General features: G+C 52.0%; 1 protein-coding gene across 3 annotated transcripts in view; it reads right to left on the minus strand.

Annotated features, from left to right (window-relative positions):
• The window catches only part of AACS (acetoacetyl-CoA synthetase), a 69,477-nt gene that overhangs the window by 34,519 nt on the left and 11,114 nt on the right, over window positions 1-23,844 (minus strand). For all 3 annotated transcript variants that reach the window (XR_012787759.1, XM_075568709.1, XM_075568710.1), the window contains exons 2-7: window positions 23,231-23,334; window positions 20,251-20,371; window positions 19,438-19,551; window positions 17,165-17,262; window positions 3,233-3,347; window positions 2,092-2,173 (exon numbers count right to left, since the gene is read on the minus strand). Coding sequence is in view for 2 of the 3 variants with exons in the window: in XM_075568709.1 (XP_075424824.1) it covers window positions 2,092-2,173; window positions 3,233-3,347; window positions 17,165-17,262; window positions 19,438-19,551; window positions 20,251-20,371; window positions 23,231-23,334 (634 nt within the window). In the remaining variant the exon portion in view is untranslated. The remainder of the gene's footprint in view (window positions 1-2,091; window positions 2,174-3,232; window positions 3,348-17,164; window positions 17,263-19,437; window positions 19,552-20,250; window positions 20,372-23,230; window positions 23,335-23,844) is intronic.

Here is a 23,844-nt window from a genome sequence, read left to right on the forward strand (position 1 = left end):
TGCAGTGGTTTTTGCAAACGTTAGTAAATTCCCTGCCCCCTGCTTTACTTCTCTCTGCCTCTAGCACAAAATAAATAAATTGTAAGTTATTCAGGAGAGGATGATTACATTGTATCTTCGAGATGTTATTTGAAGTGTCATCCAAATAACTAATTGCTCTCATTTAAAACCAAGTGTCCCTCTCCTCCGTGCCAATTGTGTTCTTGGCAGAAGGCATTTCAGGAGCCTAAAAATAGGTCTAATCTAATACAATTTTTCATGCAACTTGTATAGATCCCACAATGATTAATAAATCACACTTAACTGCAGGCATTTTCATTGTCCTTTTAATAGAACCCTGTTTTTTAGGGGGTTAATTCGTCAGTAATTTCCAGCTTTAAAACAAAAACAGCAGCACCAGGAGTTCTATGGGCAGATGTCTTAATGAAGTGTCCTGTCTCCCTGTAGCGTCGAGATGAGCAGATAACGTCAGGACACTTAATACTAGTTTGCTTTCTCAAACCAAGTGAGACAAATGCCTGCGTTCTGTTCTTACTCCTCTCTGTAGATCAGCCAGCAGGGTGCCAGGAGCTGGCTTCATACACAGGGAGACTTGGGTCAGTGGGAGACTGACTAGATAGAGACCTCTGTTCCCAAATTCTCATGCCCCGTGCCATCACTAAAAGTATGTATCCTATGGAACAGGGGGGGGGGGGTCAACTGTAGTCCTCAATACCTCCCCCCCCCCCCTCCAACTCCTCCAGGCTTTCAGGATATCCCTGCTTCCGCACAGGTGGCAAAATCAGTCTTCGATTGAGCCACATGTGCTGAAGCAGGGAATGACTGAGCCATATGTGCTGACGCTGGGATATCCTGAAAACCTGACCTGTTGGGGGCTTGAGGTCCTGAAGTTGAGCCCCCCTGCTACAGAACAATCTTCGCCTTTTAGTAGAGATGTGTGAGATACTCTCTGAGAAATATTCCCCAGGTACCTCCGGTGTGATCACAGGTATCTCTCCCCACCCGCTGTATAGATGGGGGTTCTGGGAGGTGTACAAGTCACTGGGCACTCTCTTTCTCACTGCCCTTCACCTCGTTCGAGTCTGGATGTCAATGTTGCGAAATGTTGCATCCGAGACTGATTTAGCTATTTTTTCGCTTGGCAAAACCGCCGTTTTTTTTTTTGTTTTTTTTACAAATTGCAAAGAAATTGTCCCAAACGCAGTTGAGATTCTTTCACACATCTCTGATCTTTAGCAAACTTCAGGGTGTCGGAATATGAGTTCTAGTAGTGTACAGTACTGAGGACACTTTTTGGGGTTAGTGAGCAACTTCATTCTTTCCACATGAAATAACCTTCAAAGATATTTGAATCTGTGCGCTGCCAGGATCAGAAAATTTCCTCTGTTAGGCTAAGGCCCCGGTCTCTCCGCTGCAACGCGCGCCCGCGAGATTGGCGGCGCGTGCAGCCGATTCCCCAGTCTGCAGGAAGAGAGACCGGGGGGGGGGGGGCGTGGCAGGGGAGTGGCGGGGCGCGGCCATGACGTCACCCGGCAGGTTCGCCCTCATTGGCTGAACCGCCGGGGGGCGTGCCGTATCGCTCGACGCGAGTCCTGCTCTCAATTCTATTGAGAGCAGGAGCAGCTTTCGCCCCAGAGCTGCGGCCCCCCCTCGCAGGGGGCCCGGCACCATTGAGGGGAGGGCTCTTGTGCGTGCAGCGTCCGCCACAGCGGGCGCTGCAGTAGGCAGCGGGGTCAAGGCCTTAGAAGTATAAAGAAAGGACCATTGAGGTCTCAAAAAACTCATCCATAAAAGCTTTATTTCACACAGCGCTTTTCACAAGGCACAGTCCCTGCCCAGGTGAGCTTACAATCTATGATTTTGGTGCCTGAGGGATAAAAAGTGACATGCCCAAGGAGCCGACACAAGGAATAATAACCTTTAACAAGGTTCCCCTGATTCAAACTCAGGGTCTTTGATTACAGTCAGTGTCTTAGCTCACTGAGTCGCTCATTCTCAACACCAACCAACCAAAGCCCAACGTTCTGCAGAAACACATGGGAATAAGGACGGCTGCTGAAAGCGAACCCCCAGCCCAGGACAGCGGCCTACCTGTTTGGGATGATTGAGATGTCTGTTTTCTCTTTGGGAAAGACGTAAGGAATTACAACCACCTTTTTCAAATCCGGCAATCCTGAAACACAGGGAGAAGGAGACAGGTTCCAGCGAAACAGATTACACTTCGTTATCAAATGTAACAAAAGAGCAAAGGTGACAACTGTGTGCTCATTTGCATGTCACTTCCCAGAATCCCTGGCTGCAGTGGAAGCACTACGCTAAGAGATAATGGGGATGAGCAGGGCCGCAGACCTGTCTGAGACGTGAATGTGCTCACAAGTAGGGATTTTTATCAAAAGTAGGCACTCGCAGGGCACAATGGCTTTCTGAGAGGAAATGTACAAAAACGGGGAGAAAGTGCTTCAAGATGGTTAATGGCCTTAAATGAAGGAGAGGACGCAGGTCTGACAATGGGGCATTTTTATATGTTCTTCATCAGGGGTGCTCAACGCCAGTCCTCAAGACCCCCCCAACAGAGCAGGTTTTAAAAATATCCCTGCTTCAGCACAAGTGGCTCAACCAGTCCCAGCTTCAGCACAGGTGGCTCAATCAGTGGCTGGGATATCCTCAAAATCTGACCTGTCGGGGGGGGGGGGGGGGGAGAGAGTTGAACCCCCTGTTCTACGTCCCCAGATTTGGGACCCCAGGTTTGCGGTATATGAAATGGATGGGGTTTTTTTATCCTTTCTTTGATGGATTTGTAGTAATCATGGTGATTACAAGGAGTGGGGGGGGGGGGTTATCTAGGTTCTCTTATATTCTGTCTTTTGCTTGTACTTTTACACTCTCAGAGGTGATCAGCAATCAGGGGTGCGTGTGCAAATATCCGATTGTGTTATCGGTGGTGTGAGCAATAACCTGCCCCTGTCACCTACCCTAATATGCATGTCACCGTGTAAACCCTCACAGAGGATTCGGAACACTTTGCTGTAATCCATATCTGTTCAGTTTTATTTTTTTTTAAACCAAGACTGACAGCTGGTAAAGTCCCCCTGGTTTGGTAAAGTCCCCCTGGTTTGGTAAAGTCCCTCTGGTTTGGTAAAGTCCCCCTGGTTTGGTAAAGTCCCTCTTTGCCAGGTGTTACCTGCTTTCCTGCGCAGTAATGATTACAGGGGAACGGACGCCCGCCTCTTACCTTTCACTACACTCTGTAGCTTTTCTAGATGAACATGTTGTTTCCCGTTATAAACCACAGCGTCAACCGAGAAGATCAATTTGGGCTGAATTTGAGAAAATCTGTCCAGTACTCCCTGCAAAGGATACAGAGATATGTAAAAACAGTGGGAAGTAACACACACATATACTGATATATATGAACAACTTTACCATCCGGAAGAACGGCACAGCAGAGACAGCACACAGTAGTCAATATTCAAAAAACAGTATTAAGGAACAACACACAAATCGACGTTTCGATCCCACAGAGGGATCTTCCCCTGAAGAATATATGTGTGTGTGTGTGTGTATCTATATATATATATATAGAGAGAGAGAGAGAGAGAGAGAGGGGCAGTTGGCACACTATAAACTGATAATCCACTGATGCTTGTCCCATATGCACACATGAACAGATACATTTTACCAGATGGAGGTCTGGAAAAACGAGACAGCACACAGCCAGGGAAATCCAGAAATACTGTATTCAAAAGAAATACATGGCACTGCATCCCAATGATGCATCATGCAGTGCCATATATTTCTTTTGAATACAGTATTTCTGGATTTCCCTGGCTGTGTGCTGTCTCGTTTTTCCAGACCTCCATCTGGTAAAATGTATCTGTTTTTATATATATATAATATATATATAATATATACATATATAATATATAATATATACTATGTGTGTACAGTATGTTTAGTTTTGTGACACGAGATGGTCCGTTGCTTGCTCAGTAACTACACGTGCTGGTACTGTAGGGAGACGGGCTCTGTCCCAGCAGCACACACTATTCGGGGAGTTTAGGTGAGAGGCGTATTCAGATCCCGCAGTGGGAAGCAAACCTCTAGCGTTATCACTTCTCCGCAGAGCGCGTCTTTGTTGCCTTTTCCGTCTATTTGGATACATGGCTTGAAGAGACCCGACGTGCGTCCCTGGATACTTAGCTCTGACGGTGCTCCTGGTACTGTCGCCTGCAGTGTGAACATAGGGTGCTACAAAAGGTACCGCGGCCAATAAGAAGCCACAATGTCATCCAACCCGGCTTCCTATTGTCCCCCCGCGGGAACTACACACCTGCATTAAGCACTGGAGCACCTTCCGAGGTAAGTATTTTGGGGAGCAGGGGGTCCCAGCAGCTGAAATGAATGGGGTTCTGCTCCGGGGACCCTCTGCTTCCCACCATTTGTGTATTCAATGCTCCTTTAAACCAAGTCATCTCTGCCCTAATGCCAATGTCCGCTGCTTTTGACTTTTGGCGAGAGACTATTTCTCCCTGTGCCTCAGGCACCAATAATTAGACTATAAGCCAGGCTGGGCAACACCAGTCCTCAAAGGCCACCAACAGGTCAGGTTTCAAGGATATCCCTGCTTCAGCAAGGGTGGCTCAATCAGTCGAAGACTGAGCCACTGATTGAGCCACCTGTGCTGAAGCTGGGACTGAGTGAGCCACCGGTTCTGAAGCTGGGACTGAGTGAGCCACCGGTGCTGAAGCTGAGACTGAGTGAGTCACCGGTGCTGGGACTGAGTGAGCCACTGGTGCTGAAGCTGGGACTGAGTGAGCCACCGGTGCTGAAGCTGGGACTGAGTGAGCCACCGGTTCTGAAGCTGGGACTGAGTGAGCCACTGGTGCTGAAGCTGGGACTGAGTGAGCCACCGGTGCTGAAGCTGGGACTGAGTGAGCCACCGGTGCTGAAGCTGGGACTGAGTGAGCCACCGGTGCTGAAGCTGGGACTGAGTGAGCCACCGGTGCTGAAGCTGGGACTGAGTGAGCCACCGGTTCTGAAGCTGGGACTGAGTGAGCCACCGGTTCTGAAGCTGGGACTGAGTGAGCCACTGGTGCTGAAGCTGGGACTGAGTGAGCCACCGGTGCTGAAGCTGGGACTGAGTGAGCCACCGGTTCTGAAGCTGGGACTGAGTGAGCCACTGGTGCTGAAGCTGGGACTGAGTGAGCCACCGGTGCTGAAGCTGGGACTGAGTGAGCCACCGGTGCTGAAGCTGGGACTGAGTGAGCCACCGGTGCTGAAGCTGGGACTGAGTGAGCCACCGGTGCTGAAGCTGGGACTGAGTGAGCCACCGGTGCTGAAGCTGGGACTGAGTGAGCCACCGGTGCTGAAGCTGGGACTGAGTGAGCCACCGGTGCTGAAGCTGGGACTGAGTGAGCCACCGGTTCTGAAGCTGGGACTGAGTGAGCCACCGGTTCTGAAGCTGGGACTGAATGAGCAACCGGTTCTGAAGCTGGGACTGAGTGGGCCACCGGTGCTGAAGCTGGGACTGAGTGAGCCACCGGTGCTGAAGCTGGGACTGAGTGAGCCACCGGTGCTGAAGCTGGGACTGAGTGGGCCACCGGTGCTGAAGCTGGGACTGAGTGGGCCACCGGTGCTGAAGCTGGGACTGAGTGGGCCACCGGTGCTGAAGCTGGGACTGAGTGGGCCACCGGTGCGGAATAAGTCTGCGCACAATTGGTGTTGTATAAATACCTTGCTTGGAATAAAGTAAGGGTGGAGTGTTACAATGTGGAATAAAGAGTATCGAACAAACAAAGCGTATGTAATCTTATACTGTGTACATACTGTGCCCAGCTCGACGTCTTTACAAGGGATACATTAGGAGCGACGACGCAAGCAGAATGTGTCAGGAATATTACTAATCTGGAAGCAAATTCATGTGCAATTTAAATCTCGCGGATGATTTAGTGTGGGACAGCGCTGATTACACCGTACTGCGGAATCATAGGCAGGGCGCAGATTGGTAATGAAGTGAGAATTGCAACACGGACAAAACATTGCCAAAGGAAATGACAACCCGAAAATACAAATTAACACCTTCAAGTCCCTATCTATTAAGTCTGAAGGTAATGCATGGAGCAACTGAGCTGTACAGTATTCTTCAGCTGTGTGATGTCAACGGAACGAAAGGCAGTGTTTGTGGGATTCTGCTGCCCTCTGGTGGTCACATGAAGAAATGATACATTTACTAGAATTACAAAGACAATTCACTGGTGTTTTGCATGTCCTTTCCCAGAATCCCTTACTGCAGTGGAAGTGCTGTGTGATAATGGTGAAAGGCGGGGTTGTAGACCTGTCTAAGACATGCAAATGAGCATATATGTAATATTTCCATTTGAGATATATATATATATATATATATACTAGCTGAGAGACCTGGCCTTGCCCGGGATGTTTGTGGGGTGGGGGTGGCATTTGGGTGGTTGGGTATGGAGTGGTCCACGCGGCACAGGATGGTGTGTGGTGGTACTGCTGATGTGGGGGTGCTGATGGTGATTGTATAGGGGTGCTGATGATTTGGAAGGGTTTGGTGCTGATATGGGGGTGGGGGTGCAATGGGACGGATGTGGGTGTGCCGATGGGGGGGTGCCAATGGGGCTGGAGTGGCAAAGGTGCTGATGTGTGGGTGCTGAAGGTGCTGATGTGGGGGTGCAGATGGGGGCTGGGGATGCCGGGGGGGCCAGAATGGCGGGGGGCTGAGAATGGCGGTGTCCTGGGGGGCAGGGGATACCAGGGGGCAGGGGATACCGGTGTGCTGATGTGGGGGTGCTGGGAATACCAGGGTGCTGATGTGGGGGTGCTGTTGGTGCTGATGTGGGGGTGCTGGAGATAGCGGGGTGCTGATGTGGGGGTGCTGGGGATACCAGGGTGCTGATGTGGGGGTGCTGTTGGTGCTGATGTGGGGGTGCTGGAGATAGCGGGGTGCTGATGTGGGGGTGCTGTTGGTGCTGCTCCCCGTTAATGCTCCACAGCTGGCCGCCCACGCTCACCTGGCCCCGCTCGTTAAACCCGTAACCGGACTTAACGATGCGAACTACGCGGGGGCCCTGCCCCGGGCCTGCCGGGCCCAACCTCTGGCCCCCCACCTCCCCCGTTCCGCTGACTGGAGTGAATCCCTTTCCCATCCTCATCTGCCATCTTTACCACGGGAGGAGCATCCAGGCGGGACGGGTCACGGGAGCAGCGCATCACCCGCTGCAGGGGAAGCTGGGGATGTAGTCAGGCGGCTTCTGTCAGTCAGTGTGTGCGGTTCCAGGGGGGAGGCAGCCAATCAGAGCCAGGTAATCAAAGGCAGATAAACAGCCACAAACAGAGGCAGCCAATCTGAGGCAGCATTAACCTTTGCTGTACCTGTGTAAAGTATGTGTATCCCCCCCACCGGGCGCCCCAGGGGACAGTGAGCCACGCCGCGATCGCCACGGCCGTGCCCCCATCGCCACGGCCGTGCCCCCGCCCCCCCCCCCCTCGTGCCCATGTCCTGCAGTGCGCAGGCAAACAGGTTAAGGCCTGGTCCCCGCTGGCTACTGCAGCGCCCACTGTGGCGGACGCTGCAGGGACGAGAGCCCTCCCCTCAATGGTGCCGGGCCCGCTGCGAGGGGGGGCCGCAGCGCTGTGGCGAGCGCTGAGCCACGCCCCCCAGCGGTTTAGCCAATGAGGGCGAACCTGCCGGGTGACGTCATGGCCGCGCCTCCGTCACTCCCCCGCCACGCCCCCCAACCCCCCCCGGTCTCTCTTCCTGCAGCTCACTGCAGACCGGGGAATCGGCTGCACGCGCTGCCAGTCTCGCGGGCGCGCATGCAGCGGAAGTACTGGGGCCTCAGCCTTAGGGTTTGGTCCCGCTGCGGCGTGCACGTTATCCTCCCGAGCCGGTTACAGTCCCCCCTCGCTGCACGGCTCACTACGAGCTGTGACGCGTCAGCCGCCAGGGGATGCAAGAGAATTGCGATTCCGAGCAGTGACGCGTCACGTGGTGCGCTGGTGAGCCTATCGGCGCCGGGGGCTGGAGCTGTCACAGCTTCCCCCACATGCAAAAGGTAGGGGAGGAAGTGTGTGTGTGTGTGTGTTTAAGGACGGACGGACGGAGGGAGGGATCAGCACGGAGAGGAGGGCATGAGTGGGGGGGAAGCTGCTTACCTTAAGCATACCGCCGGCAGCAGCACCCTCCTGCAGCCCGGGAGACCGACCCCCGCTGCAGCCATCCACTGGAGGGGGAGGGGGGTATCGGGCGTGAGCTGCACGGGGAGCAGCAGAGGGCATGTGGAGGGGGGGGGGGGGGGTAGCACGGAGAGCAGCAGAGACTCCCGCTGCAGCCCTCCGCTCAAACTACGCCCCCCCGGCCGCCGCTCCCTACAGACCAGTGCCTCTCCACGCGCCGCCTGTCTGCAGTGCGGGCGCATGGTCTGAGGCAGCGGGGCCTTAATCTTAAGGGCGTGCCGATGGGGAAGGTAGCGGTCAGGGGTAACGGACCGCGCGTTGAGAGGGAGCCGGTGAGTGAGCTGCGGGTGAGGGGGGGTCATTGATGAGGGAGAGCCGGCGGGTGAGCTTGGGAGGGGGGTGGGGGGGGTTTGACGGAGGGCCGGACGGTGTGAGCAGTGTGCAGGGGTGAGGGCAGGTGTGGTCAGAGAACCACACAGGCCAATGAGGCTGAGTGACAGACCGACGGACCAATCAGATTGCCCATAAAAACAGCAAACATACAACGTTTTCAATTATAAGAAAGATAAGATAAGATATATCACATATTGCCAATGAATCTACTGGTATTTTGAAGTAATTACTGATCTGTAGCTTTGGCATCGGGCATTAATCACAGTTATAATATACGAGACATGAATAGGAATGGCGCTAACCTCTGCTCCAGTTAATTCATGTCTCGTATATTATATTATGTAGGACTCGGATATCACTGTGGCATGTGCCACTTATTATTCCACTTTACTACTAGAATTTGAGGGGAGCCCTTCTATTGGATGGGTTAGAATTGGTTATGCCAGCTCAGAAGGGCCTTCAGATCAAGTGTTGCCACTGACTATCTCTGTTAGGGAGTAACGGGTATCACTAGGGGGAAAGTGAGGAATCACAATCGGCCTCGACTTGAATACTGTATGTTACTGTTTAGTATTTGAAACATTTTGGTGTTGTCTTTGACTGCCGACGGCACGGGGGCCCTTGCGTTTGCTCTTGTCTGTTGCGCTCTCAGCTTTGGATTGCCTCCCACATTGATCACCCCGTCAGCGGCGCAAATTCTCCGCTGCTCGCTTCCGGAAGCGGTTTATATATGCGTGGATGCCGCCCTCTCTTTAAGACACCCCCCTCCCCCCTTACACTCCCCCCACTCTTCTCCCCCCTACACACACCCCCACTCTTCCCACCCCTTCCCCTCTTACACTCCCTTTCTTTCCCCTTACACTCCTCCCACTGTTCCCCTGCCATCCCTCTCCCCTCTTAGACTCCCCTCCTTACACACACCCCCCCCCCACATCTTTCTTCCCCCCGCTCTTCCCCTCCATTCCCCTCTTACATTCGGCTCCCTCTTTACCCCTTATACTCCCCCCTCTCTCTTGCCCTCCTTAAAACCCCTCTTCCCCCTTACACTCCCTCTCTCTCTTCCCCCTCGCACACTCCCCCCTCTCTTCCCCTCCATCTTCCCCCCCCCCCCCCCTTACACGCTCCCCTAGTCTCTCTTCCCCCCTCTCTCTTCCCCTCACTCATTCTCTCTCTTACACACGCACACTCTTATCTTGGAGTGAGGTCTCCAGTCCTGCGCCGGTTCGGGACCCCGCAGCTTGGGCGGAAGTTGGACCCAAATTCCGGCATGGACAGGAGGAGGGAGATGAAACTGCCGGCCGCCGCCGCCACTGCTGGTGATCCGCGCGATCAGCTGTCCCAGCTCACCCCCCTGTCATCCGCGGGAACCCTGCTTGAAAAATCACCGCTAATTTTGATTCCTTCCAACTCCTCCCTCTCTTTATTTTCCCTCCTTTGAGGCTCACACTGTCCAGCTTTATTCTCCTCTCCCTGTCCACGTGGCGATCATCTATTGCCCACCTACCTCTACTCATCCCCCTTCTGCCTTTCTTTCTCACTCTTTGAGTCCTGGTTCTCCTTCTTTCTCTCCTCAGACTCCCCTGTTCTTCTCCTTGGGAACTTCAACTGCCATATTGATGACCCCTCTCTCCCTTGGGCTTCCCGCTTTCTATCCTCTTCTTTTGGCCTTCAACAGTGGACTGCAGCCAGCAGGATGGCCACTACCTAGACCTGGTTTTCACTCAAAACTTCTCTCTGATTTCTCCATTTCCCCCTTTCCTCTCTCTGACCATCACTTCGTCTCTGTCTCTCTGTCTGTCTCTGTCTGTCTCTGTCTGTCTCTCTGTCTGTCTCTGGCCGTGTCCATAGATGGACAGGCCGTGCTGAGGCGTGCGGACGCTCCGCGCTGAGCCCCTGCATCCTCAATGAGGATGCCTTGAGAGGGGGCTCGCGCGAGCGTCCGCAGGCGTGCGGAGGAGTTGGAGGTTTCAGCCGAGCGCCAAGCTGTTTTTCAGCGCGCTGTCGGCTAAAAACCTCCAATGAGAGTGGGGCTGCGTCAACGTCACGGCGCCGTGACGTCAGCGCCGTGACGTCGACGTCAGTGCGTCGCGGGCGATTGGCCCAGCGACGTCACTGCCCCGCCTCCCTAAGTCTCCCCCCACCTCCGATCGCGGACGCTGGCTCGCCTGTATGGGCATGAAATCGCCCAGCTTCTGCAGGCGAGCCTCAGCGTCCGCGCGCCTCAGCACGGCTCCCCCCCTCTATGGCCCGGGCCTCTGTCTGTCTCTGTCTCTCTGTCTGTCTGTCTCTGTCTGTCTGTCTCTGTCTGTCTGTCTGTCTCTGTCTGTCTGTCTGTCTCTGTGTCTCTGTCTGTCTCTGTCTGTGTCTCTGTCTGTGTCTGTGTCTCTGTCTGTGTCTCTGTCTGTGTCTCTGTCTGTGTCTCTGTCTGTGTCTCTGTCTGTGTCTCTGTCTGTGTCTCTGTCTGTGTCTCTGTCTGTGTCTCTGTCTGTGTCTCTGTCTGTGTCTCTGTCTGTCACTCTGTCTGTCACTCTGTCTGTCACTCTGTCTGTCACTCTGTCTGTCACTCTGTCTGTCACTCTGTCTGTCACTCTGTCTGTCACTCTGTCTGTCTCTCTGTCTGTCTCTCTGTCTGTCTCTCTGTCTGTCTCTCTGACTCTGACTGACTCTGCCTCTCTCTGACTCTGCCTCTCTCTGACTCTGCCTCTCTCTGACTCTGCCTCTCTCTGACTCTGCCTCTCTCTGACTCTGCCTCTCTCTGACTCTGCCTCTCTCTGACTCTGCCTCTCTCTGACTCTGCCTCTCTCTGACTCTGCCTCTCTCTGACTCTGCCTCTCTCTCTCTCTCTGCCTCTCTCTCTCTCTCTGCCTCTGCCTCTCTCTCTGACTCTGCCTCTCTCTCTGTCTCTGCCTCTCTCTCTGTCTCTGCCTCTCTCTCTGTCTCTGCCTCTCTCTCTGTCTCTGCCTCTCTCTCTGTCTCTGCCTCTCTCTCTGTCTCTGCCCCTCTCTCTGTCTCTGCCCCTCCCTCTCTCTCTGTCTCTATGGCTCTGTCTCTATGGCTCTGTCTCTATGGCTATGTCTCTATGGCTATGTCTCTATGGCTATGTCTCTGTCTCTCTCTGTCTCTGTCTCTCTCGCCCCTCCCTTTCTCCATCTCCATCTATCCCTTGTTTCTGCAAAGACTTGCGCTCTATTAACCTACCAGCTTTTGAGTCCACTTTACGCTCCTCCCTCGCCTCTCTCAGTTCTGCTTAAGCCCCTGACAACCTGGTCAGGAACTACAATTCTGCCTTATCCTCGTCTCTTGATCTACATGCCCCGCTTTCTCTCTGCCATCCTCGCCCTTCTAACCCCAGGCTTAATTTCCACACGCGCATGCTGCGTTCCTCCACTCGTTCCTCTGAACGGCTCTGGAGGAAATCTCACGCTCTCGCAGACTTCATTCACTACAAATTTATGCTATCCTGTTTCAACTCTGCCCTCTCTCAGGCTAAACGAACCTACTTTTCTTCACTAATTAACACGCACAAGTCTAACCCACGCCGACTCTTCTGTCTTTGACTCCCTACTCAAACCACCCTCTGCTGCCTGTTTTTCTTCCTCCATCTCACCTCAGGACTGTTCTGACTATTTCAAGGAAAAGGTGGAATTCATACATCAGGACATCCCCTCTGTTTCCTCCTCCCATCTTAGGCCTCGGCCAGGCTCTCCACTGGCGTGCTGAGGCGCGCTGAGGCTTAGGGAAAGCGGGTGCTTTCCCTGGCCTTGCGGGTGCTTTCCCTGCGCGCCGTCAAGGGGCGGGCCGGGGGCGGACCAGTGGCGTCACGGAGCTGGTTCGCCCTCATTGGTCGAACCGACTCACGTGACCGGCCCTGCGTGCCGGCAAGCGGGGAAATGTTAAAATTCCCTAAGACCTACGCTTCCGCGCGCTTGCGTAGGCGAGCCCCTACTAAAGCCGCTCTAATTGCGGCTGTAGGGGCTCAGTGCTGAGCGGGAGCGCGCCTCCGCCAGCAAGCAGTAAGCATGGCCGAGGCCTTACACCTCTTCCCAACTCTCCTCTCTCACCACCTATTCTCTCCTAGACCCTCTACAATATGGCTTCCGCACTGCTCACTCCACTGAAACAGCCCTCACTAAAATAACTAACGACCTCCATGCTGACAAAGACAAAGGTCACTACATTCTGTTCATATTACTCGACTTCTCTGCAGCATTTGATACTGTGGACCACCCTCTTCTCCTTCACATTCTCCATACTCTTGGTATCCGTAACAAAACTCTATCCTGGTTCTCCTCTTGCCTATCCCAGCGTACTTTCAATGTCTCTTTGGCTAACACCTCTATTGATCTCTCTGTGGGGGATACCCCAGGGCTCTGTCCTGGGACCTCTTCTCTTTTCTCTTTACACACTCTCTCTAGGTGACCTAATCTCATCTTTTGGCTTCAAATGTCACCTCTATACTGACGAAACACAAATTTACTTTTCAACCCCCGTCCTTACACCTGCTGAACAGACCAAAGATTCTGAATGTCTCTCTGCGATATCATCCTGGGTGGTCCTCCGCCGACTTAAACTTAACATGGCAAAAACAGAGTTCCTCATACTTCCTCCCAAACCTGGACCTACGACCTCCTTCCAAATTACTGTTGAAAGCACTATCATATATACCTAGTTACCCAAGCACGCTGCCTAGGGGTCACACTCGACTCCTCTCTCACATTCTCCTCACATTCATCAGGTAGCTAAAACCTGTCCTTTTTGTCCTCCGCAATATTACAGAGATACATTTTCTCCTGTCTCGATTACTGTAACCTCCTGCTGTCCGGCCTTCCTGCCTCTCACCTGTCTCCCCTACAAACTATCCTAAACGCTGCTGCCAGAATCACGCTACTCTTTCCTAAATCTGTCTCAGCGTCCCACCTGCTGAAATCACTCACCTGGCTTCCTATCAAATCCCGTATCTCACACTCAATTCTCCTCACTTTTTAAAGCTTTACATTCTTCTGGCACTCATTACATCTCGGCCCTAATTTCTCGCTACACACCATCCCGACTCTTGCGTTCTGCTCACGGATGTCTTCTCTCTACCCCCTTTGTGTCTAAAGCCCTCTGCCGCCTTAAACCTTTCTCCCTGACTGCCCCACACCTCTGGAATGCCCTTTCCCTCAACACCCGACTAGCACCCTCTCTATCCACCTTTAAGATCCATCTTAAAACCCACCTCTTTAACAAAGCATATGAGTAGCACTGTGGCTGATACTATACACCTCATAGATCGATCATGGCCCCCTGCAGACGCACTTACAAGAACCTCCTCCTACTGTCTCTATACGTTCTTCCTACTTATCAATTAGATTGTAAGCTCTTCGGGGCACGACACATTTTCCTAAATGTCACTTTTATGTCTGAAGCACTTCTCCCCTTTATGTGAGTGTAGCCAGGTCACCCTTTGCCCCCTGCGACCTTCCTCGGTGCCTCCGTGGCCAGGACCGATGGCGGGTACTGCCGGAGGCCAGCGGCAGACCCGACGGCCATTCCGAAAAGTGGGGGCCGAGGAGGGAGCGCACCGGAGTGCAGGAGATCTCCGGCGGCTCTCACGCAGGGCGCCGCCATGTCGCGCCGGTTCGCGCATGCGCAGTAAGCTTCCGGCGGGCCAACAGAGTCGCGCATGCGCAGGATTAGGTAGGGAGTTGAGACAGCTCTTAGAGAGTCGCGCAAGGGCAGGAAAGAATCGCGCGAGAGTAGGGACAGTGAGAGAGATGTGGCGGCGGCCATTAGGGGTTAGTGCAGGCGCAGGGAAGGCGCGCACGCGGCCCCAATGTAATTACAGGTGCTCCGGGACTACAATTCCCATAGGGCCTAGCGAGGGAGGCACCAGGTGCCTCATAGGAGCCAATAGGGCTGCAAGACTGCCAGGAGAAGAAAAGGATACATTTCGCGGGCTTGCAGCTACGTGTTCAGTCAGTCAGGAGCAGCCCAGGGAAGGAGGTAGGGTGCAGGAGTCAGGGACTCCCTGTACTAGGCCAGCACCCCCAAGGCCCACGTTAGCCCTGATTCCCCACCAGGTTAGTGAGTGTTGCCAGGCACAGCCCTCATGTCCTGTCACTTACTGTAGTTAGAGCTGGGGAACAGAAAGGGAAGAAAGGGACAAGTGGGCTGAGTGTTAGTCTGCAGAGCGTTGCTGCAGGAATTAGAGGAGGTAAGCGACGTGAGACAACTGGGGGGTTCATAGCGGTAACCAGTCCGGGGAGCCATAGCCCAGGGCCCGCGTTGCGCATAGTATGAGGCAACTGGGGGGTTCATAGCGGTAACCAGTCCGGGGAGCCATAGCCCAGGGCCCGCGTTGCGCGTAGTATGAGGCAACTGGGGGGTTCATAGCGGTAACCAGTCCGGGGAGCCATAGCCCAGGGCCGCGTTGCGCGTAGTATGAGGCAACTGGGGGGTTCATAGCGGTAACCAATCCGGGGAGCCATGGCCCAGGGCACGTGTTACGAGTAGGGTGGGTGCAGGGACCTACCTGCATAGGATAGGCAAACCCGCAGGCCCTAGGAGTTTTCCTTAAGCCACCTAAGGATGCTGTGCTGTAGGGACGGCCTATAGTACAGTGTGTGTCACGTTGTTATAGTGTTAGGTAGGGACTCAGCGGACGCTGCGGTTCCAGGGAAGGAGTTCGGGCTCAAGTCGTGGCCACAGAGAATATCTCCAGGTTGGGATCAGATGGAATCATCGCGCGTCTGACCCTTTGTGAAGTTGTTGCTGATCCGAGCACCGGAGTACTCGGCAGGTACTATACAGTCATAAGTGCACCAACGGGCCCTTAGTGTAATTGTGACTGCGCAGTCACCCATTGCTTCTCTCTGCAAGAGTGCGGGACATTGGGTGGGATTCTATGGACACTGGGTGGGATCACCTGGTGTTGGGGAAAGCGTCCTGCGCGACGCAGTGGTAAGTGGCTCCTCTAGAGAGGGACACCGGTTATGTTGGTATTGTCATGATATGTGTTATCTCATGTTCTTAAGTAAATAGTATTAGTTATTATACCTCACCGTGTATGTGATTATTGTGATTGTCCTGCGAGGAACCACTCCCTCTCTGGTGGGAGCCATCGCAGGTGGAGGTGCTGAATTGAGAAAGTGGTTACTCCTAATATATATTGCCCCAGGTTCCCCGTGGCGGAAGCTCAGCCCTCCTGTGAGCCAACAGGTAATGCACCACACCTATGGTAACATTGTATGTTTCTCCGCACCCACAGTATAATCTGCGATTGGGGGGGGGGAGAAAACCGTTACATGTTATTTGTATTATTTGTGATTTATATGATTGTCACGTGTATTACTGCTGTGAAGTGCTATTAATAGCCCGATATACATACATACCCATTGGGACCAAAGTATCACACAATAGATAGACTGTAGCCAAGTATGTTCATGCAGACAACCAGTTTGAGGAATTTGCAGGACACAATATGTAGCAGTTTGCTACAATACAGATAAGTTATGACATTCAGAGCAGCAACATTCACTTTGGCAACGAGACCTTCAACTGTCCCTGTCCTATAATACTGAATGGCAGCACGTAGGAATGCAGATGATTAGAGCAGAGGGGCGCAATCTTTATTCCCTTGGCTCCTATATATATATATATATATATATATATATATATATATATATATATATATATATATATATATATATACACACACACACTAAAGCAATATTTATAAACAGTTGAATCTGAAACACAGAGAAGTGAAACTGACTTCATATTATTACGACCTATTCTTCATCTAACATAAGGTTTCTCATCAGCCAAGAAGGGAAGACTTTAGCTGTAATGACTTGTACTTTGCACTGCTACAGTCTCCAGTAGCTGACCAGCACCAGAACATATCCAGCTGCATCTATCAGCATCCAGTACATTATACAAGGTTTGGCTTGTATCTTCCTGCACATGTTGCAATACAGTCACACCTCTATTTGCAGAACCAACACAACACGGACACTACACGTTTCAGGGCATGACGCTATACAATGGAGTTCTTTGTTGGAATAGGCACGTGCTAGTGGATAATTTAGCTCCGGTGTTTTCCGGTGGGGAGCTACCCACCCTACGTCCTATAATAGGATGGATCAAAGTCCACGTCTCCGCTTTTTCTACTCCCGTTTTCACGTGACAAACTTCACCGGTGAAGAGACGTCCCAGCATAAAAATTGGTGCCCTAACCCTGGGGTGCATCACTCCAGTCCCCCCCCCATCCCTTCTACAGGTCAGGTTTTCAGGATATCCCAGCTTCAGCACAGGTGGCTCAATCAGTGACTAAGTTAAAGACTGCACCACCTGTGCTGAAGCGGGGATACCCTGAATACCTGACCTGCTGGGGTGGGGGGGGGGCTTGAAGACTGGATTTGAGCACCCCTGCCCTAACCCTACATATGCCCAGGCCTGGGTTGTTGAAGGGGTGTTGGGTGCTGGTGGTCTATCCGACTGGGCCCTTGTCCCTGCTCACCCCCCCGCCCCCCTTGCCAACTTGAACTGAAGTGCTGCAGTAAAGGGGCGCGCGGACATGCCGATTACTCACGTTGATGCCGAAATCAGGAGATGTGGCACTCCATATAGCACCAATGCTCGCGGCGGCCAGCATCGCTTCTACAGCGTGAATGCTGTTCGGCAGGTAACCTAGCACAAGAGAACAGTGTAAGGAAGGGCGCATGTGATCCCCGTGCGGCCAGGCCTGGCTGTGCCAGATGCCACTCTGAAACAGGGCTGTATTAAACAAAAAGGAAACTCGTACATGTGAGGGCTAGAGCCACAATGGTCCGATGACAAACAGACGTGTTATACCGTGTGTTAGCGCGGTATCCCTAAACAGGGCCGGCAACAGGCGGGAAAGCCAGGAGAACCGGCCCGGGTCTGGCCCAACTTCAGCATCCGGTTACCGGAGCCCCAGTTCTTCCCAGCTGGGGTCCATTGTGTGTGTGTGTGTGGTGTGCGTGTTTATTGTGCTTTTGTGTGTGTGCGGAGCTTTTCTCATTGTATAGTGTATGGCATGCATGTGCGTATGAGAGCGAAAAAAATGAAAATGTGCTAATAGCGCTAATGCAACACAATGCATGTGTGCGTCTGTGTATCTGGTGTGTGTGCGTCTGTGTATATGGTGCGTATACCTGGTGTGCGTGTCTGTGTATGGTATGTGTATCTGGTGTGTGTGCGTCTGTATTTATGGTGCGTGTATCTGGTGTGTGCGTCTGTGTATGTGGTGTGTGTGCAACTGTGTATATGGTGCGTGTATCTGGTGTGTGTGTGTGTCTGTATATGGTGTGTGTGTGTCTGTGTATATGGTGCGTATACCCGGTGTGTGCGTCTGTGTATGGTATGTGTATCTGGTATGTGTGTGCAACTGTGTATATGGTGCGTGTATCTGGTGTGCGTGTCTGTGTATGGTGCATGTATCGGTGTATATGGTGCGTATACCTGGTGTGCGTGTCTGTGTATATGGTGCGTGTATCTGGTGTGTGTGCGCGTCTGTGTATATGGTGCATGTATCTGGTGTGCGTGTGCATCTGTGTATATGGTGCGTGCATCCGGCATGCATGCATCTGGTGTGCGTACGTCTGTGTATATGGTGCGTGCATCTGTTTTTGGTGTGTGGGCCGCCTGATTCTTGGGCCGGTTGGTTGGACTTGCCCCCTGGGCCAAAGTTTGCCAGCCAGCCCCTGATTTCAGTCCCCTGCATTAGAGTTGTTCGGTTTATCTCGGCTCCGCCCAAGTTAATATCACCAATGTAAAAAATGTCGCGACTTCAGATCGTTTTTTTTTTTTTTATTCATAAGTGGGTTGAGTTAAGAAAAATGCATTAACTATGAGGTAAATAATTCTGGTTTAAAAATGGTGCAACGGACGCCATTAGGAGGGGGAGGGCAGGAAACCACGACAGGAGCCTGGTGGAGGACGGGGGCACGGCCAGCCAATCCCAGAAGTTGGGCAGCTGTGGCCCCTTCCGCCGCCAGGCTCGGGCCTGTAGTCCTGACAATCCTGTGCTGACGGCAGCCTGAATTAATACGCTACACACACAAACAAAGACCCTGTACAAGGTTCAAAGCTCGCTATTAAAATGTACGGGAGATGTTTTGCATAGAAACATAGAAACTGCAAGCAGACGAGAACCAATAGTCTGCCGATACTTAGCACCTCCCACCTCTGTTGGGAACCCGTTCCATGCATCCACCACCCTCTCTGACAAGTACTTCCTTGCATCTCCCGAGCCTCCCGCCCTCCCGCTTCAGAACACGGCCTCTTGTAAAAACACTTCTCTTTCTTGGTGTTCCAGCCCCATGATATATGAGAACGTCCGAGTCTGGGGTACGCTTACGGCATTGGGATGAATTAAATGTACCGTATGTGCCCGAATGTTGGGTGACCCTTAATATAAGGCAACCCCCTAATTTCAGTAGCAGCTGGAAAGAAAAAAGTTCACACACACACACACACACAAATATATGGTCTGTGTGTGTGTGTGTCTGTCTGTCTGTCTCTGTCTCTCTGTCTGTCTGTCTCAGTTTGAGCTTCCTGCCCCAAGCAACATGGCTGCTCCAACCCCCCCAATGTCGAGCTTTCTCCGTTTTACCCTCCTATTTCATACTTCCGACTGCTGATTGGCTCGCCGCAAAGTGGGCGGGGTCCGATTATAAGGCGAGCATGTACTTTTCAACTTCACTTTATTGGAAAGAAAAAAAACATCGCCTTATAATCGGGCAAACCCGGTATTTGACTCGAGCCCTTGGGAAGGGTTTTGTTGGCGTTTGTGTTTTTGACAGGCGCGGCGTCTTGTGGGTAGTTAATACAGTTCGTTACCTACAACCCGGTCGCCGGTTTTCACTCCCATTTTCCTCATTGCGGCAGCATACAGCGCGACGTCGCATCTCAGCTCTTCAAACGTCACTTTGTCAATGTTTTCTTCCCCTTCCCCTGTGGAGACGGGTCAGGGAGAGAGGTGTCCGGGTTAAACCCCCCAGTTTTGCTTCCAGAGTAGGCAGGGGAGGGGTTAATGCAGGGGGTGCTCAACGCCAGTCCTCAAGCGTGAGTTGGGATAACTTATATCTGTCATGGATACAGTCAGCGGCGGATTTCGATATCCGCCGCCCCTCGGCACTTACATATGGCGGCCGCCTCCTTCCTGCCGCCCTCCTCCTTCCGATTCGAAGCGTCAAATGATGCCGCGGCCGTCACCGAAGTGACGTCACACGGCGTCTCGTTTCCATGGCAAAGCGACGTCATCTGATGCCGTGACGTCACGTTGCCATGACAACGAGGCGCCGTATTGACGCCACGCTGGTGACGTCTGCGGCGTCATTTGCCGCTGCGAATCGGAAGAAGGAGAAGGGAGGCAGAAAGGAGGCGGCCGCCATATGTAAGTCACTAAGGCCCGATAGGCCGGAGAGTGCAGCAAATGTATATGGGGGGGCGGACATTTTTGCCGCCCTAGGCCCGAGCCAAACGGGCCTATTGGGAAATCTGCCACTGGATATAGTATATCGTTTACCTAAAGAAAAAAAAACTCTAAATACAGGAAATAAGTTACTTATAGGAACACACTTCCTGAGTTCAGTGGATGCTCTCCTTTAAGAAACTGCATTTCCGACCGTCCCCTTGATGAGGAATACTCACGGGCTGCATACAATGCCACTTTGTCATTCTCCTTGTGTTTAAGCAGGTTCTCTGCGTAGTTCAGTCGGCTCCCTTTAAACCACTCTGGGATATCGGCGATTCCTTTCGACGTGTCGATTACCTGCAGGAAACAATGACAAGCACTGCAGGCCTTTCCTTTCTCATACCTTTTCCAGGAGCAGTCACACCGGTTGTAATGAAATGAATCACTGGTTTCTTTGGGATTATTTCAATGCAGCCCTGATCGCTATTTATTTTTGTTGCATTTATTCTTATCACTTACTTTAAGAGATCTCTTGGTGAGCTTTCCAACGCTATTCTAATTTTTACTAGCAGAATGCTCTGTTCCCGGAGCTGTAAGCGTTGGAAATATTATAGTGTCCGGGAGATTAAAATGAAGCTCATCCCTGGCCTGTCAGACCTCTGTTGGAGGGGATACGGCCAGCAGGGAGACCTGGTACACATACTGTGGACCTGTCCCTTGTTAGGCCCTTTTTGGGATTTGATCCGATCCATGGTGGAGGAGATAAGTGAGGTGGAGGTCCCACTGGATCCGGTGTCGTTTCTGTTGGGTAAGCCTATTGAAGGCCTCCCTCCTCAGCTCAAAAAATGAACATCCTTTGTACTAACGGCAGCCCGCCGCTCAATAGTGGCAAAATGGAAAAAAAACTAGACCACCCAACAGGGAGATGGTACTCACCAGAATCAGGGAAGTCCATTTGATGAACCTCCTATCAGACCGATTAAATCGACAACTAGACAGATTCAACAAAACCTGGGAAGCTTGGCCATATGATTAAAGCCCCATAGAGTTCTCAAACTCTGTTCTAGAGCTCGGTGGATATCGGGCCTTGGGCGGCCCCCTCTTATGCCGCTCCATACCACTCCGCTCCTCCATCCCTCCCCCCCCCCCCCCTCTCTCGCTCCCCTCTTTCTTCCTTTCAACTAGCCTTTCGCCTCTTGAAAAGGAGAGACGGGTGCAGATCCATAGACTCCCCCCCCCCCCCCCCCCCTCCGGACGGAGAAGGGCTTGATACTCCTGGATCCTAACAGGTTGTGCGGAAGCTCTACTATTGTCAATTTTTTCAAAACTAACTAATGACTTCTGTATCAGTTTGTTGTGATATGTTATGCTGTACCCTACCCTCTGAAAAACCCAATAAAAATTTGGGGGAAAAAAAATGAAGCTCTTCCCAGAGCCCAGCGCTGTAAAAATGTTACTATGGGAACCTAACAAGGTAGAGATCAAGAAAATCATGCTTTTTTTTGGGGGGGGGGGGGTTAACAGTAATGTAAGAGCAGGACATACTCAGGGGACAAGATACTAACATTACTAAAATGACTAATAACTAATTACTAACATGACTTAAACTGATAGGCTTCTGGGGGAGGGAATTGTGGCTTTAATTACAGAAAATCGTTGCTTTCTGCAAAATAAACAAAGCAAAGTCTTGGTTTAGTAGTTTACTAAAGGTACCTAATTTCTAAGCGGTTCAACCACGGGTACATGAGCCAGCGATATATTAGGGGGCTGCACTGCAAATGGAACCTGTGATCTTTCATTTACATAAAAAGGTATATGAACTTCCTGAGCCCAAGTTGTGCTGAAAAGTTGTGTAATACGGCAGGCTTGAGCTTATAGGGCTCCATGTTAAAATGGACATAAAGCAAAATTTGACACTGTGTGCTCATTTGCGTGCCATTTCCCAGAGTCCCTTGCTGCAGTGAAGCACTGCATGCCAAGAGATAAAAGGGAAAGGCAGGGCTGCAGACCTGTCTGAGGCTTGGTCCCCGCTGGCTGCTGCAGCGCCGGCCGCGGGGACAAGAGCCGTCCCTCAATAAGGCCGGCCGCGCTGCGAGAGGCGGCCGCCGCGCTGCTCGCTCCGTTTTTCCTGCAGACAGGAAAATTGTGATCAGCTCTAGCGATGGAGCGCTAGGCCACGCCCCCCGGCAGTTAAGTCTATGAGGGCGAACCTGCCGGGTGATGTCATGGTCGCGCCCCCATCATGCCCCTCCTGTCTTTCCCCCTGCAGCTCACTGCAGACTGGGGGATTCGGCTTCACGCGCCGCCAGCCTGGCAGGCGCGTGCAGCGCAGGCACTGGGGCCGTAGCCTGAGACGTGTGAATGTGCTCACAAGTGGGATTTTTATTTGTTGTATGGTAGAGAGGGTTTCGTCACTTTTTTTTACCCACCATAAATTGTTTCATGTACAAATTAAATACATACATTTTTATTAACCAAACCCTTTTCTTCCGTCTGCAGCTACCACGGACCTGCATTTCCCACACGTGGCACAGGCGGCGTCAGGACGCTTGGTAGCATAATGCGAAACAGAGCGAGGGGTTTTGACCGTGGACAAGACAACATGTGCATCAGTGGGACGTGACTCTGTATTGTGTGTGTGATTACAACATGGCTCCTGTGCGCCTGTCCCGGTCACATGGTCTAAATAAACGCCGGCTTTATTATCATTAGATGCATAAGTTGCTATAAGAACAGATTTACCATAAAAATACTAAAGTGAGAGTGTGCTGACTTAAAGCAATGAACAGTCATGTTATTAAAGCGCCAACTCAAGCGAGAGCTAATTTTTTTTTACATAGGATTGAAGCAGGGGGTCTTTGGAGCTGAACCCCACTCATTTCAGCTCTGGGGACCCCCTGCTTCCGGAGATACTTATATCTGTAGGGAGTGCCGGTAGCCGCTCGGCTAGCAAGGATCACGTAATGGAGTTTCCAAGCTCCCGCGCCCTGCGAGCCAATAGGAAGCCGTGACATCATCCGGTGCGGCTTCCTATTGGCCCGTGTGACGCGGTAGCTTTAAAGAAACATAGAGATACCGGGAACCCTCTTCAGAGGCCAGTATCTCGGGAAGCAGGTAGGCCCGGAGCTGAAATGAGTAGGGATCCGCTACGGGGACCCCTTGCTTCAATACTGTGTAAAAAAAAAAAGGGGGGGGGGACTTGGATCATGGACGTACCTCCTCATACAGGCGGGAGTACACGATGCCGCTGAAGTCCCAAAATTCAGCCCAAAACTCCGGGTAAAACTCCACCGACCACTGGTACAGTTCGTTGTAATTGGCTGAAATAACGAGATGACAAAGAATATTGTCACTGACGAGCAGAAATGCAGCTTAACATCGTACGTGCCGCTTTTACCAAAGGTTAGTAATCAACACTCCACTCGGGGAGATTCACTCTGAGCGCATGTTGGGGTATTACACCCCAATCCAGTGTAAAGTGCCATCAGCTACATCAGGGGTGGCCGACTCCAGTCCTCCAATGCCAACAACCCGTCACATTTTAGGATAGCCCTGCTTCAGCACATGTTGCTCAGTCAACTGATTGAGCCACCCCTGCTAAAACCACAACTCCCCCTATAATAGTTTCATTGCCCCTGAGGTCCGGAGGTGTTCGATGGAGAGCCTCTAATGCTGTGAGTTTGTGGGACACTCGTCCCAAGCACTGATCTCACACTCTTAAAGAACTTTGGCTGCTCCTGTATTTTTACTAATGTTGTAAATTGGATTTTGAGAGTGACCAAGATTAAATGGTACAGGTAAACCCCGTTATAGCGCAAAATCTGTTATAA

This window comes from Ascaphus truei, chromosome 13 (assembly GCF_040206685.1).
Source record: "Ascaphus truei isolate aAscTru1 chromosome 13, aAscTru1.hap1, whole genome shotgun sequence".
NCBI lineage: Eukaryota > Metazoa > Chordata > Amphibia > Anura > Ascaphidae > Ascaphus > Ascaphus truei.